Source organism: Columba livia, chromosome 3, assembly GCF_036013475.1.
Source record: "Columba livia isolate bColLiv1 breed racing homer chromosome 3, bColLiv1.pat.W.v2, whole genome shotgun sequence".
NCBI classification, from domain to species: Eukaryota; Metazoa; Chordata; class Aves; order Columbiformes; family Columbidae; genus Columba; species Columba livia.
Window position 1 is genome coordinate 43,375,184 of NC_088604.1, and position 15,115 is coordinate 43,390,298.

General features: G+C 45.5%; 1 protein-coding gene across 1 annotated transcript in view; it reads left to right on the plus strand.

The window, feature by feature from the left end:
* Positions 1-2,249, plus strand: part of PRDM13 (PR/SET domain 13) — a 5,107-nt gene extending 2,858 nt beyond the window's left edge. Inside the window, 6 exon segments of the mRNA XM_065055876.1 lie at positions 566-658; positions 661-740; positions 743-954; positions 956-1,098; positions 1,100-1,720; positions 1,723-2,249. Of these exon segments, the coding sequence (XP_064911948.1) occupies positions 566-658; positions 661-740; positions 743-954; positions 956-1,098; positions 1,100-1,720; positions 1,723-2,036 (1,463 nt within the window). The 3' untranslated portion in view covers positions 2,037-2,249.
* The last annotated feature ends 12,866 nt before the right edge of the window (positions 2,250-15,115 follow it).

Below are 15,115 nucleotides of genomic sequence, written 5' to 3' on the forward strand. Positions count from 1 at the left end.
AAGAAAGAAAGAAAGATACCCGAACAGACAGGTTGCCCGCAGAAGCAGCGTTTCACCGTCAGGGTTAGGACGATGCTCCTGCGTGGGAGGACATGGCTGGCAAGTGAAAGTGAAGCCTGTGCCTCCGCGGTGCCGGGCAGTCACCACAGCCGCGGCCACCGAGGTCTGTTCCGCTTGAGAGAAGCCGAAATGTTTAGGGAACGGAGCACAAAGGCATTGTCCTCTGAAAGGGAACGATTACATATGGCCCATACATATCGGATATTGTCTCGCCGCGTAATGAGGGGCTCATGATCATTAGATTGGCCTTTGTTCGGTGCAGCCGATTGCCTGACATACGCTACCTCCTCTGCAGACGCCAACAGATGGGCCCCCCGACAGACGACTCGCGGCAGCAGCTGCCTCCCCTCCCGGCGCCATGGCGCCCCGTGCGCGGGAGCGCAGCTCCGACCGCTCAGTGTCCGCACCGCGGCACGGCGGGGGTGGGCCGGGGCGGCGGGTGCGCGGGGAGTGCGCGGGGTTACGCGGCCGGGCCGCTGACGGGCCCCTCCGCTTGCCTCCGCAGGGGAGGAGCGGTACATCTGCTGGTACTGCTGGAGGACCTTCAAGTACCCCAACAGCCTCAAGGCCCACGTCCACTTCCACTGCTCACTGAGCACGGCCGGCCCTTCCTCCACCACGACCACGGCCGGCCCGCCGCCGCCGCCTTCGGCCTCCCGCCAAGGAGCCGCCGGCCGCCGGGCTGCGCGGCCATCCGACACCCGGCTGCGGCCCGCGGGCCATCAAGCGGGAGGTTGCCACCGCCTCCCCGCCGCTCTCCAAACCGGGGCTGCCTAAGCGGGCAGCGGGCAAGGAGGAGCAGGAGCGCGCCCTGGACATGAGCGTGGGGGCCGCCCGTGGGCCGGGGCCGCTGCTGGGGCCGGCGGGCGCAACGGGCTGGCGCTCTGCCCCGGGCGCGCTCGGCCTTCCGCCCCGCCGGGCCGCTGCGGGAGGAGGTGCGGGGCGCCTCTGCTCTCGGCTTCTCTAAGCTGCTGGGGGGGCTGAAGGCGGGACGCGCCGCTGCCGAGGCGCCGCCCAAGTGCGCGGCGCTGCCGGGGGAGGCCGCCCCCCCGGCGGCGGCAGCGGCGGCGGCGGGCGGGGCTGGCGTGCGGCGGTGGGCTTCGCGCCTTCCCGCTGCTCTCGCCCCTGGAGGAGGCCTCGGCTTTCCGGCAGGTGGAGCGGGGGCTGCCCGCCGCTGCGCTGCCGCCCGCCCGCTACCCGCCGCTGCCCGGAGGCGCGCTGGAACGTTTTGCGCTGCCGCCCTTCGAGGGGCTGAAGGCGTACGCGGGGGAGTGCGGGCTGCCGGTGATGCCGCTCACCGTCTACAACGGGGAGCTGCTCTACAGCGCCGCGCCCTACTACCCGCTGAAGCTGCATCTCGGCGGCCTCCTCAAGTACCCCGAGTCGGTGTCATACTTCGGGGGGCCAGCGGCAGGGCTGCACGCCGCCGAGCTGGGCTCGCTGGCTAGCATCGACCGAGAGATCGCCATGCACACGCAGCAGCTCTCTGAGCTGGCGGCCGAGAAAGGCCGCGGGCGGCTAGAGGCGCTGCCAGCGGGGGCGACCGGGGCGGCCGGCGGGAAGCCCAAGACGGGGCACCTGTGCCTCTACTGCGGGAAGCTGTACTCCCGCAAGTACGGTCTGAAAATCCATATGCGGACTCACACTGGCTACAAGCCGCTCAATGCAAGGTCTGCCTGCGGCCCTTCGGGGACCCCAGCAACCTCAACAAGCACATCCGCCTACACGCCGAGGGCAACACGCCCTACCGCTGCGAGTACTGCGGAAAGGTGCTGGTGCGGCGCCGCGACCTGGAGCGGCACGTCAAGTCCCGGCACCCGGGGCAGAGCCTCGGCAAGGCGGTCGAGGACAAGAGTGACTCTGGCTACGCGCACCCTGAGCAGGAGCAAAAGACTGACAACGAAAGCGACGTGGATGTCTGCTTCACCGACGACCAGAGCGACCCGGAGAGCGGCAGCAGGAACCGCGAGCAGTGATGCAGGAGCCGGCCGGGGCGGGGCAGCAGGCGCGGTGCAGCCCCTCTCCCTCCCCGTATTACTCTGAGCTCCTGGCCTCCCGGGGCGGTCCCACGAGAGGCCGTGTCACGGGAGTGCGCGGGCTGGCAGGCCCCCGCTGGCGGCGGGGCGGTCAGGACTGCGAGTTCGTCGCGGGCGTCTCCGGACTCCAGCCTTCAGCGTCGTCCCCGGGGCTGCAGCGCGGTGCCGGAGAAGGGGAGGGGGGCGAAACCCTGGCGGGCCCGGGATCCCACCGGAGAGGCACCGCTTCCCCGTAGGCGCCTGTATTTCGGTGGCCATATATTTTTATTGTACCTTTGTGTGGAGGAAATTGTGCCTTTAGAAACGACTTTTTTTCTATGTGCTCTCCCGTCACTTGTTCCAGCAGTCCGAGTCGTGGTACTCAGCAGCAGTCCCGGGTCTGCAAGCGCCTCTGGCATCTGTACACTTTATTTGACACCTCAGATGTGCTTTCTCGGGTTCTAATAAAGTGATACCAACAGCTTTTTGGAAAGAAATAAATTTTTAAAAGGCAACAAAAAGCCACACTTGCAGCACTGATGAGGTTCGCATACGATAACAGGTGCACCATTTGATCAAGTTGCAATTATTTATAACAGATAATATTTGAAAAACACATGTAAAATAAATATTGAAAAGCATGAGACTAAAAGCACGCACTATATAATTTTAAAGGAAACACACTCTCTGGTAGAATACAAATGTGGTGTATGTTTGTTTTCTAATGAATGATGTACAGTGGATACAGTATTTTGGTCTTGGTTCCAGTTTGTCATGCGATTTTTATAAAAAATAAAGTTACTGGCAAACTACTGTTTATCTAATTGTTCACTGAAGTGCTGCCAGCAGCATCTCCTGTTTCTCCATAACAGTTCTGATGATCGGGTGTTTGGCCCAGATCCTGCTGTATTCAGCGTCTTTGGGTCAAGCTCTAAATAATTTGCCCCTGATTATTTCGTCTGAGTGTTTTTCTTCTCTCACTCAGCAAAGCAAACTGGCGAAACACAGGCAAAATCCAATCCGTTCCTCTCTATCCCTATACCCACTTTTTGTTTGTTTGTTTGTTTCCCCCCCACAGGGCCAGCGCAGAGATGTTAAAGGCTGCACATCATTAGTCCGCGTTATCTGTTTGTGTTCTGTCAAAGGTTTCCCTTTTGCAAACACTCTTCTTCAGAATCGTCGTTACTTTTATCTGAGATTGCCCTGGAAAATCATCACGCGCGAAACTGCACAGCGCTGCCGACAGTGACCGAGCTGGTGCTTTCGGAGGGAGCTCGCACTCGGGCAGGCAAAGGAGATAGAGGGGAAACCCGCTTTTTCATTTTGCGTAGCTCACAACTCTGAAGCAGATGGTAAATCTCTCCGATTGATGCGGATGGTTGAAGGCTGTGAATTTACAGGGTCGGGCCCCATTTCAGTTCAGGGTGTAGGTGACGCAGTGTGAAATACGAACAAATTACTTCCAACATCTGAAAGAATCTCAGACACAAAGCTGAAAAAAATCTCTGATAAGAACTGATTCTCCTTCTGCTCACTCAAGTTTAAACGTGCTTTACGGTAAGAAGAAATGGGAATTCAAATGCCAGGCTTGGATTTCTTTTAAAGGTTTGAGTTAGCTGCAAAAGCTGTAGGATTTTTGTTTGTTTGTTTGTTTGTTTTTGTTGATGTTTTGTTTTGTTTTGTCTGGTGTCTTGCACTAAATACCGATTCGTTTTTATCCCACGACGCAAGTTGTTTTTTTTTGTTGTTTTTTTTTTTTTTTTTTTTTTTTTTTCTTTTCTGAAAGTAAATGGGAAAGGTCTTTCCCGCCGAGAGCGGGATATTCATCTGCCGGTGGAGTCGAAAATCCGGTTGTCATTTACCGCACCGGCGGCGGGACCTGGAATTTAGCCGAGCAGTTCTTTATTTCTATATTTATCTGTTGCCTTCCCACAGGAAGGCACCCACCATGGAGCTACTCCCGGGGAGGGATGCGTCATATAAGCTATGAGGTCTTGGAAAGGGTAGAATAATAAAACCGTGGTCCAGGAATTATTTATATGTCAGTGGAGTTCGTGTGTTTTAATAGAAGTGTCCCATCACATCATAATACTTGGGCTACCTTTACAAAAAAAGATACTCCGGACAGTCCACCTGTGTGAATTAACGGTCTGTATACCTAAAAACTAATGTAGCCTTTTTATTAAGAAACGAAACACAAATCGAACTAAATACAGCCAACTGCAAACAACCGAAGTCGAAAACAACAAAACAAAACGTTTTTTCTTCTACTATGCAGCGGCTAGATCGAAATACAAAATATAGAAGGAGAAATTTCATTTTTAGGGGACTCCATCCCAGCGACGTCCCTAGTGCAGTCGCACACTTCAGTACGGACCAGATCCGTGTCCGCGGAGAGAGAGAGAGCTCCGGTGATCCGCCTGGGATGCGCACCGGCGCGACTGCGGCACCGCTGCACAAGCCCTGCGGCGCTCTCCCGCCGGTGCTGGCCGGCCTGCCGGCAGCCCTGCCCGCCGCCCCTGGCGGCTCTACCGGGCCCGGCGGTGTCGGGCAGGCGGGAGTGCGGTGCGATCCTGAGCGGGGCCACCGCGCTGAGGTGCGGTTTCCGATCTGTCAACGATGCGATGCGCTGCGACAAGTGCAGGTTGACTTTTTATTTTATTTTATTTTATTTTATTTTATTTTATTTTATTTTATTTTATTTTATTTTATTTTATTTTATTTTATTTTATTTTATTTTATTTTATTTTATTTTGTTTTGTTTTGTTTTGTTTTATTTATTTATTTATTTATTTATTTTTCCCGCTTGGACCAGGGATGGGGCGACAATGTTCTCCAGAAGCCTCCGTGATTTGGGCAGCGCAGGGATGCAGCCAGGGCCGGAGAAAGCAGCAGCTCGGGGGAACGACAGGCGCAGATCAGCAGCCGCAGCCCCGAGGCTCCAGCCGGCCCCTCGCACCGCGCAGCCGGGAGCGGGGCGGAGCTCAGGGCTCGCCCTTTGCCCAGCCGCGGGCCCCGGGCGGGCGCCAGCCCCAGGGCGGCGGGTCCCGGGCGCCGCAGACCTCCCCCCAGCATCGGGCCGAGGCCGCAGGCACGGACTCTGATTGGCTGAACTCCCCCGCGGCCCGCTCTCCTATTGGCCAGCCTGAGATCCGCGCCGCCGGCCCGAGGTAGCGGCGGGGCCGGGGCGGGGCGGGAGGCGGCGGGGCGGCCGAGGAGCATCCTCCTCCCGTGGGCTGTTTGCCTGTGGTCTGGTGGGCTGCAGCTCCTGGGGTCATTAAGTCATGTGCCAGTCACAGCGGTTCCTGCGTCTTTCTGTTTCCCTGGAGGCAGGTTTGGGTCTGAAAGGAGATGAAAAACCTGCAGGTCGTAGGTTACAACGTGCACAACGTGCTCCGGATTTTGCGTTCCTAGCATCTCTAGGTCTACCATTGCTGCTGACTGGCTGCCATAGTGAGTGCCATTTGTAAGTAGGAAAAAAAGGAACAGCAACTGGTTTTATCTTATGAACTTGTAATTACTGATAGTCACACTAAAGCAAATATGTCCTCTGCATTTTATAATCGGGATAAAATAACTAACCACACTTACAGGGAAAAAAAAGGGCCTTCTAGATGAGAAAAACATACTGCTTTGATTCATGCAAATCGGAAAGCATAGGCAGAAAGGATGGTGGTAAGGCAGAAGAAAAATAATCTCCTTTAAATATTACTAATTGAGAGGTTTGTTTGTTCAAGGGCCATAGAGATTAAATGTCAAGATTTCCCTGTTTTACTGTCTATGGGAGAACTCAGGTTTTCTAGGTAAAGTTGAACAGAGAATAATGAAAAGCTGCATTTTGTGAGTGAAGAGTAGAACATTATTTGCTTGCTGAAGTCAAGAGCAAGAAAGAATACATACACTGGGATGGCTTTTGGACATTATTAGAAACTAATTTAAACATTTTGGAAACTGGTCTTTTAGTTTCCAAAAATTCCTGCTCAGTGTCAGGTATTCTTGTAAAAACAATTGATTTGAGTAACCTCCCAAATTCAAAATCCAAGAAACAGTTTTGATTTTTGACTTGCTCGATGTTAGCCTGTTCATAGAAATAGCACCAAGAAGCCTGTGTGCATCTGGCAACAGGTGCAAAGCATTGCCAAGAAGCAGATTGTAAGGATCTTTAGGGTAATTTTAATTTCCAACCAACCTTAGTTTTGCTTCTAATTAATTCTGCAATTACTGTTGTGTCCATGGTCTGAGGATACATGTGGGAGATCAATGGCACTGTGGATGACCAAGGTGTAGGGCAGGGTCTTACAGACCAGCGATCTAGGTCTTAGCTCCTCTAAACTTGCTGAAGACTTGAATTTACAGCTTTAAACAACCCATCAAATTACCTGATTTTGCAAAGGTGTTGAATACCTGCTCTTCCCAGTGAAGCCAGTGGGACTGATTTAAAATTTGCCAAGTTCTTTGACATACAGGTGACATAGATGTGGTCTGCAGTAATGCAAATTAATTTAGGTTTTGAGCTGTTCGGTACAATACTCAGGGAGGACTTGATCACTTCTGTGCAAGAAAATGGCTCTATATGCTTGAAGTGGTATAGTTTCAAACCTTTTGCTTTAAGCTCATATTTTAAATTCACACACGCAGGGATGTGATGTTATCAGAAAGCTTTGCTGCAGGTATGAAAATGTGTGTGTTCTTAAGGGTCCCATACCATTGCCACAACTCTTATGTGACAAAGAAATTATTTATTGATTCACAAAAGCCTATGAATTGGGTGCATTCACACTGAAAATATTTTCAGGGAACAGTTTTTCTATTTTCACTAGAAGTTGTGTGCTTGGAAGTACATTTTGAAATAGTCACTATATTTGTTAAGCTGTACTTTCAATATAAAAAACAATCCACAGAGCTGCACCTTATGAAATGAGCAGCAAACCTTGGATGCAAATTTACTATGTGACAGGGAGACATGAGGATGGGAGAAAAATCTAACTGCACTTGGCTTCAGGTTAGGGGATGGTGAAAGTCAAGGACTGTTTTTGATCTTTTTGTTTTCCTCAAAACTGTCTGAAAAGAATTATTTTAAACTTGACTGTGAGCAGTTACTTTCTGAATTATCACCTGAAGGTAAAGAGCAACATGTCAAGGTCGGGTTCAAGCTCACTGGAGTTCATTGGACCATGGTAGATAAAATCTAGGAGCAACAAAATGCTTTCAGGTATATTCAAAGTCAATCCAATGAGGAATGATTCCCTACAGCATGTCGGATGTTATAAACTTGTATTTTACAAGAGAGAAGAGAGAAGAAAGAAGTTTTTTAGCAACTGAAAAAAACATAGCTGAAGAAATAGATCACTAGATCTGAGCTATATATTCAGTTATGTTTAGAGCTTATGTTTTGAAGTATGGAAAACTATGAGCAAAGTTCAGAAGGTTTTTCTGCAGACTTGCAGCTGGATGTGGTTTTTGATGCTTAATGTTTCAGAATTTTTTATTTGTTCTCCTTTGGATTGTAGTCTCCTGTTTCAAGGGTAGTGGAAGGTGGGTTTTTTTTTAAGACATTGTAGACAGCTTGCTCCTGAGGAGAGTGGTTTGGTATCAGGTAATTTGAAGTCCTGCTCCAAAATGGAGAAAATCTGATTTAGAAACACAACATCAATAAACGAAGGTTCAGAGTGCTAAGGAATAATTCATAGCTTTTTTGCTGTATGCATCACTTTAGCCTCATTGCAGATGAGGAAAGACTTGCATGGGGGAGACGCTAGGAATAGTAGGCAGAGGTGAAGCCTTTATACTCCTTTGCTGGTGAGTCAGACTGAAGCATATCTTTAACTATGGAGCATACAACTGGTTCTTGTAGCATGACCAATTTTTTTTTCAGCTCTGTTCAGAAAACTGGAGTACTAAAACCACATTTCAGCTCTGAGTCTTATTTATCTGTGTGGAACTTCCACATTTCTGTTTTCCACTGCTCTAAACCAGGGGTGTTAAACTCATTTTCACCAGGGGCCACATCAGCTTTGTGGTTGCCTTCAAAGGGTTGAATGTAATTTTAGGACTGTATAAATGTTAACTACTCCTACAATGAAAATGAGTTTGACAACCCTGCTCTAAACTATACAGTAGCTCACCAAAAGAAATGACCAAAAAAGCAGACAGTGTATTTTGAAAAATCAAAGAAGCTGGATACTTCAGGTATTTCAGAGGTACTTCACCAAACATCCTGTTAACCACAGCACAGATCGAAAGCATCCTGTTGAGAATGCACATTTCTAGCTAAGCAGCAACTTAAAATTGTGTCCAAATAACTACGTGACTGATGGTTGGCCCACAGTTTGTGCTTTTTATCTGCTGAGAGAGTACCTCCTTATGCAAATAAGCAAGATAGACATTTTTTGATAGAGACAAAGCACTCTGGGAACCATCTTCATCCTCTGGTCTGAGTTCAGGCAGGATTCTGGTTGGGATTCACAGCACTCTGTGGCCCACGGTGATAATTGTTTTTGGGTCAGCACCCATAAGGAAAACTACTTCAGCTTTGCAGAGGCCAGAATTCACTTCATCAATACACTGAAATTTTGTGGGCTATTTTTTTTTTCCTCTTCTGTTTTAAAAGCTGAAACTTAATTTAGCATCCTGTTATTTTGTGTTGCTGAGAGCCAGCTTGCTAAGAATAATGCCTTTTTGACAAAGTAGATGGAAGAAGTGAAATAATTTTTCAGTGCTTTAGTGTGAGAGACTTAAGAAACTGCAAACAAGTTTGTTATATTGAATTATTTCAGTGGTTCCATAACACTTTGTATGTTAAAGGCAAATGAGGCAGTTGAGCTGTTAAATAAATGAAAGAGAGTTAAGCTCCTGACTGAGTTAATCTTAGTGGCATGTGGGGCAAAAAAGTTGTTTAAGCTGAAATTTTTCAAGCAGCCTGTATTAATGTTAGAATAGGCCTCTATGCTTTGCCACAATCCTCCTGAAACTTTAAAAAGAGGCAGAGACACTTAGAATTTCAAGAATATATGTATATATTTGTGTAATAAATAAGACAGAAATGTATAACTTTAGTTCCTCAATTAAATTTTTTTTGAATAATATCTCAGGCTTTTGTCACAGCTAATGGAAAAAAAAGACCTCTTGTAAGGCTATATGAAAACAGTAAAAAATATAATTAGCACATTAAAACATTATACAATGATGCAGAATATTATTTGGCTCTATTATTAAATCCAGTGTTTATCTTAAATTAGAAGAAATTATATATCAAACATAACCCCTATCTCTGATTATATGTATCTATTCCACAAAGATCTGGTTCACCACACTTCAAATGAGACCTTCCTGCTTCTTGCTCTCAGCTTGATGTTTTAGAAATAAATAGATTTTAAGGCAGTGCAGAAATCAGTAGTAAATGAGTATCCATAGTTAGAAGGGCTTACTCAACTGATTATTTTCAAATGCTCGTTATATTTGAAGTAAAACTACACATTTGTAAAAAAAGGAATACATTTCACTGATAAAGATGTATCATGTAAGAAAAGGAACAGATCCTTTCCCCCCCTTCTTTTAGAATGCCTCCCTCTTTTACGCAGCAGATGGTGCTAGATTGTGAATATATGTCAATTTGATTTATTTATAGTCTGAAGAATATATGGTGAAAGACATGGCACGTACAATGTTTGAATAGACTACATAGCTAAGTGATCTTTATAAACTCATTTGTTTTGGCACAGTCTTCTGTGGTGTGCATGCTTTTCATGATTTTTGCTCTGCACCCTTCCAGGATTTTCAGAATTGCTTCTATCATGCTTATGAAAGATGCCAAAACTAACAAGGAATTGAGTGACAGAATTACAGTCAGTTCTAAAGGGTGCCTTTTATCTAAATCATATGTATACCAGAGGTAACAGGAGTTTAGACAAAGTTCATTTATCTTTTGTATTAGATCCTCTGTCAACAGCATCCCAAAAGCATGGTAATTTTCCTGATCCAAGTCTGTTTGTTAACACTGCTGGACTTTGGCAGGTACAGCCATGCCACTAAAAAAGACAAACCAGCCTCCAGCTGCCTACAAATCCCATCTTCTCTTTTGATGTGTGACAGGGCCTTTTCTAGAGTGGACTCTGGAGTGGATTTGTCTGCCATACACTGGCTATGTGATGCATTTCCATGAAAAAGAGGTATTAGGGCATTTGGAGAAAGGTGCATGTTTAGACCTGCTCTTAGACTGCCTCTCAATAGGTCCTTGCACTCACCTGAAGTGCCCACTTGCAGACTGGCACCTGAAATTGTTAAAGGTGAAAGAGCTGCAGAAGTGACCATTGGGGTCTTTTTGTGAAGTCCAGATGCAATAGCTTGCAAAATAGGTTGATTTGTCCCTTGATGGTAAGAACCTTTACTAGCGTCTGTTCGCTTAGATTCTGGAATGACACTTCTGCTTTTAGGAAGACATAGATCCAGAAAGAGGCAAAGTTACAGCTCATTTGCCTTATCCAAGACCTAGAGGATGAAAGATGCAGTGTCACTGCAGCCTTTCCAGAGGCCTTTTGTGGAATGGAGAAATACCTTCTTGGGATCTTTTGTCAGGTGCTGATTAGATATTCAACAGAGAAAAAAGCCTGCTCAAACACTGAAGAAAACCAGGATATATTTGCGATAACATTCTCAAATATCATCCCAGAAGGCATGTCCTGCTGTCAGTGCTATTTTCCTGGTGGTCAGCGCATTGGTAAGTATGAAGAACTAAATCAGTGGATTAGTAAAGCAGTAATTAGTGGGTTTTGTAAAAGAGTGACAGAATTGTTTAATCCTGTCAAAGAAGTGGTTACTAAAGCAACGGCAGGAAGTTTAATCACCAAACCACAGTTAATGTCAGTATATCCAGGTGTTGCTGAAATTCCTCAGAAGCGAGACCTCAATCACAATAATGACATAATTATTTAGTGACTCCGCAGATGGGCAAAACAATATGAAGAACAGTCCTGAGTCTTGAATCACCTGAGTCATTCTCTCAGAAAGACAATTAAAGTGTTACCCAAATTCATATCTTATTAAGGCTTTTAAATATCATTCTTTCAGTATGAATGTTTATTGAGAAATCTCTTGTATTTTAGCTTTCACATACAGTTCAGACTCCTTGTTCTTTCCTTCAAGGTCTTGTGCAAATTAGCTCCCATCTGTCTTTCTTTTTCCATCTTTTAGCCCATTTCTTGTCTGCCTTGCCTGGCTCAAGCTGCGTCCTTTTCCTACTCCCCACCTCTGATTTATTTTTATTTTCTGGCAATATTTTTTATTTTTTAATTTTATTTTTAATTTTTAAATTTTGCTAGTTAAAAGCCTTATGGCAGTACAAATGTCTTGCTTTCCCTGCTGGAGAAGATTAAAGTGGAAAAAGAAAGAAATCATACAAGAATAATGTGCCAGTTCTGTGTGCTCTATATGAACCTTGCCGGAATACTGGGAGTGAACTATAAGTAACAACTTACTACTTGGTAGATGGAAAATTAAAAATGCTTAGCTGTGCAACATACTCATGTTGGACTGTATTATGTTGTTAATAATGGAAATGCATCTTACCCCCATCTTACCAAGTCCTTGTTAGAGGCTTGGCCTTTGGGGACAGAGAAAGTATCACAGAAACTGAATCAAGAAGAAGGAAACAAAAGTTATATGAAAAACAGCAGTGATGCTGGACTAGAGTTAATTGGTGGAGATGTTGAAGAGGAGTTACAGAACCATTTGATTAGACCCAGGATGTCATATGTGAAAGATTTCTTAAATCTTAAATAGAAATCACTGATAGTTTACCTCAGTGCTCTTTAGCAGAATAAGCTCTTGAGCTCTTGAATTATTTCTTATGGTAGAGTTTAACTTGAGTTTTAGCTCTTCAGTAGAGTTTGAGTTAGCTCTTCTGTAGAGTTACCTGTTTTGAAGAAGACAAACCACTCTGCAGTTCTCACTTGTGTTACTGGGTCAAGTAGTAGGTCCTGATGAGCAGGATATATTAATTTTGGTCCTTCGTATTGTTAATACACAGACCTTCTTAACCAAACATCAGCTTGCACTTATCCACTTACATCTGTTTCCAAACTATCTTTTTCATGTCAGATGATCTCTTTCTGTACTTTATCTTGCAAAACATTCCAGAACGTCTGATGACATCAGCATCAGGCATTTTGCTCTGGGTTTGGATAGCATCAAGTAGGGACCTGTATTGGACTCCAGCTTTTCTAAGCATTGTTTAAACAATTTTAACACCGTTTCTACAAAATTGTTACGTGCCCACAATAATTTCACTGCAAATATGACTGCAATAGCCATTCTTTTGTTATAACTCTGGTTTTCTTGGATGCCTTCAAGATTAGCCTACTCAGGAAGATGTCTTAAGTGTGCACAATAATTAAAATTTTAATACTAAAATAATTAATTTTCAGTTCTGCCCTTCTGCAGCTCCAAGCTTCACCTTATGCCCATTCCTTCTCCTCCCCATAAGAGACACCCATTCTCCATTGTAGATTCAGTTAGAAAAAACAGCATAAAGATCTTAGGAAAAGTTTGAGGAAAATAGTTTTTTTTCCAGGGTTTTTGTGTAAGTGGGCAGTTCTAATTGTTGTTCTACTTTTTATTTATTTATTTATTTATTTATCCCCCCTCCCGCTCCATGGCTGTGTGGGCAATTAGTCCTCAGTTTTAATGGCTCTGAGAAGTCTGGATTTTGTGGGATCTGTTTCCTTTGGGAGACATCTCCGAACATTGCTGGCTCTCCCCAAGTCTCCTGCTCTCAGCTCAGTGGGTTAAGCCTGACTCAATCTGTACATGGCCGACTTCAGGGTGTTTGAAACCGAGAGGCAGATCACTCTCTATGAAACGAGTTAGAGAATCAGGGAGTATTAAGGGGGTGTTAAGAGGGCCTGCTCTTTGCCCATGATCTCTTTGAGTAAGAATTATGCTATCAAACTGCAGTAGAGGTTTCTGGCAAAAATAAAATACGTCTTATTTGTTGACATGTATCTTGTCTCTTGAATCAGTGCCCTGGGGAAGGACCTTCGCTTCAGGATTCAACCGAACACACACTAATCAGGGAAGGCCCCTGATTCCCCACCAGCCTTGGCCATGTCTCTGGGTAACAGTGAGTGCTACCGATGCTGAGCCAGGCTCACGGGCTCCCTCCGAGGAGAGGAAGCCCAGGCTTGAGGATGCTGGCTGGGGAGATGACAAATAAACACCATGAGATCTGACAGTGTGCTGCATCCCCGCAGGAGCCTCCTGCACTGCGATGAGCCGGTCCTACAGAGCAAATGTGCACTGCTCCGTGTGTCTTCTCAACAATTCAAAGCGTGAGAAGAGCACAGAAAAGGCTCATAACCCACTGAGTTGTCCTCTTTCTGAAGGTCCTCTTTCCTAGCCCCAGGTTTATAACAAAAAATAATGACGTGTTTGTATAAGGCTGGGAAGAATGCACGTGCTACAGTAATGACTGTGGAGAGCCCAGGAGAGGGAGGCTTGCCAAGTGTGCCGTAAGACCTCACAGGGAAGGTGAGACATGTTTGGGGTGGTATGGATGTGATTGGGAGCCTCCAAAAGTGCCATGTAGTGTGGGTGGAGAAGAATGATTTAGTCCTGAATGTACTCACAAGGACAACTCAAATTATCAACCTCATAACAATATTAAAGTGACCATCAGGATTTAACATCTGGTGTACCTTCAGCCTACAAGTAGGTGCTCCATTTCCCAAAATTCCTACCAACGTTAGATCTTGGAGATTTTATTTTACCGTACCACAGCAAGGAGTGATTTATTGACTTCTCGGTTATCTCAGTTTTATCTGTCTGTGTTCTATGTAACTTAGTCATATTTACACAGACTTTCACTTTAATGTCAGATACTGTCTTAGTTTGTTCACCAGGTAACTAGTTTTGCAATTTACATACTCATTAAGGTCACTTTTTCTCTGCCTTTGCCTTTCAGTTCCCTGTACTATTATTTGTATTCCTTTTGAAAATTACACTCAGGTTCTGCAACGTTTAGAAAGCTAGGTGAGAATCATCTGACAGTTATTTTTTCAATTTTGTGTTTCTGATTCTTATTCTAAGCAGATTCTGAGTTAGTGTTGCCACAGGCATACGATACTGCATGTCTGACTCAATCTCAGGTGTGTTAAATGAAAAAAAGAAATCACCAGTTTGAAATTTTAAAAAAAAGTAAAATCATGTCTTTTAGAGGTATCTTTTTTTTCTGGGATCTCATATTCTTCGAGTTTCTTTAGCACAATCTAATAGCTACATTCTTTCCTCACTGCACTGTATGCTATTGAAAGTCTAGCATCTCTGAGCAAACAATAGAAAAATATTAGAAAAAAACTAACCTTTTGCACACTGCTAAGTCTGCATGATCAGCTGTTCTTTTCTTGTTATTCACCTCTTTCTGTCATTTTTCTTGACAGGGAGCAACTCAGCTGTTTTCACTATAATAAATAATGGAATCAGTCAGGAGGCCATTCAGCCCAGTCTCCCGCTGACAGCATGGTTGGTGCAGGATCATTCAGGCCAGGTTGCTCAGAGCTTGGAAGACTTGTTATACGTGGTGGAGCTGTGGCTCATCACAGTTAAAAGAATGAGAACAGAACATCTTGCATAGTTGTTTATCCTGACATTAGAAAGAGGCATCTGATACTATCTCCTACAACACTGATTGGTGAACTGATGAAGAATGAACTGCATAAAATGGAAATCCTTCTGAACTGATGGTCTCTAAAGGTTGTGATCAGCAACCTGAAGCCCAGCTGGAGGCCAGTCACTAGTGGTGTGCCCCAGGGGTCAATACTGGGGCCAATAATGTTTATCAATAACATCTTCATTAATGACTTGGACAATGGGTTGTAGTGCGCCCTCAGTAAGTTTGCAGATGATACAAAACTGGGAGGAGCAGTTACAGACCAGATGGTTGTGCTGCAGTTCAAAGGGACCTTGGCAGGCTCAGGAAACAGTTTGAGAGGAGTGTCATGAAGTTCAACAAAATGAAATGCTAAATCCTGCCACTGGGAGGGAATAAC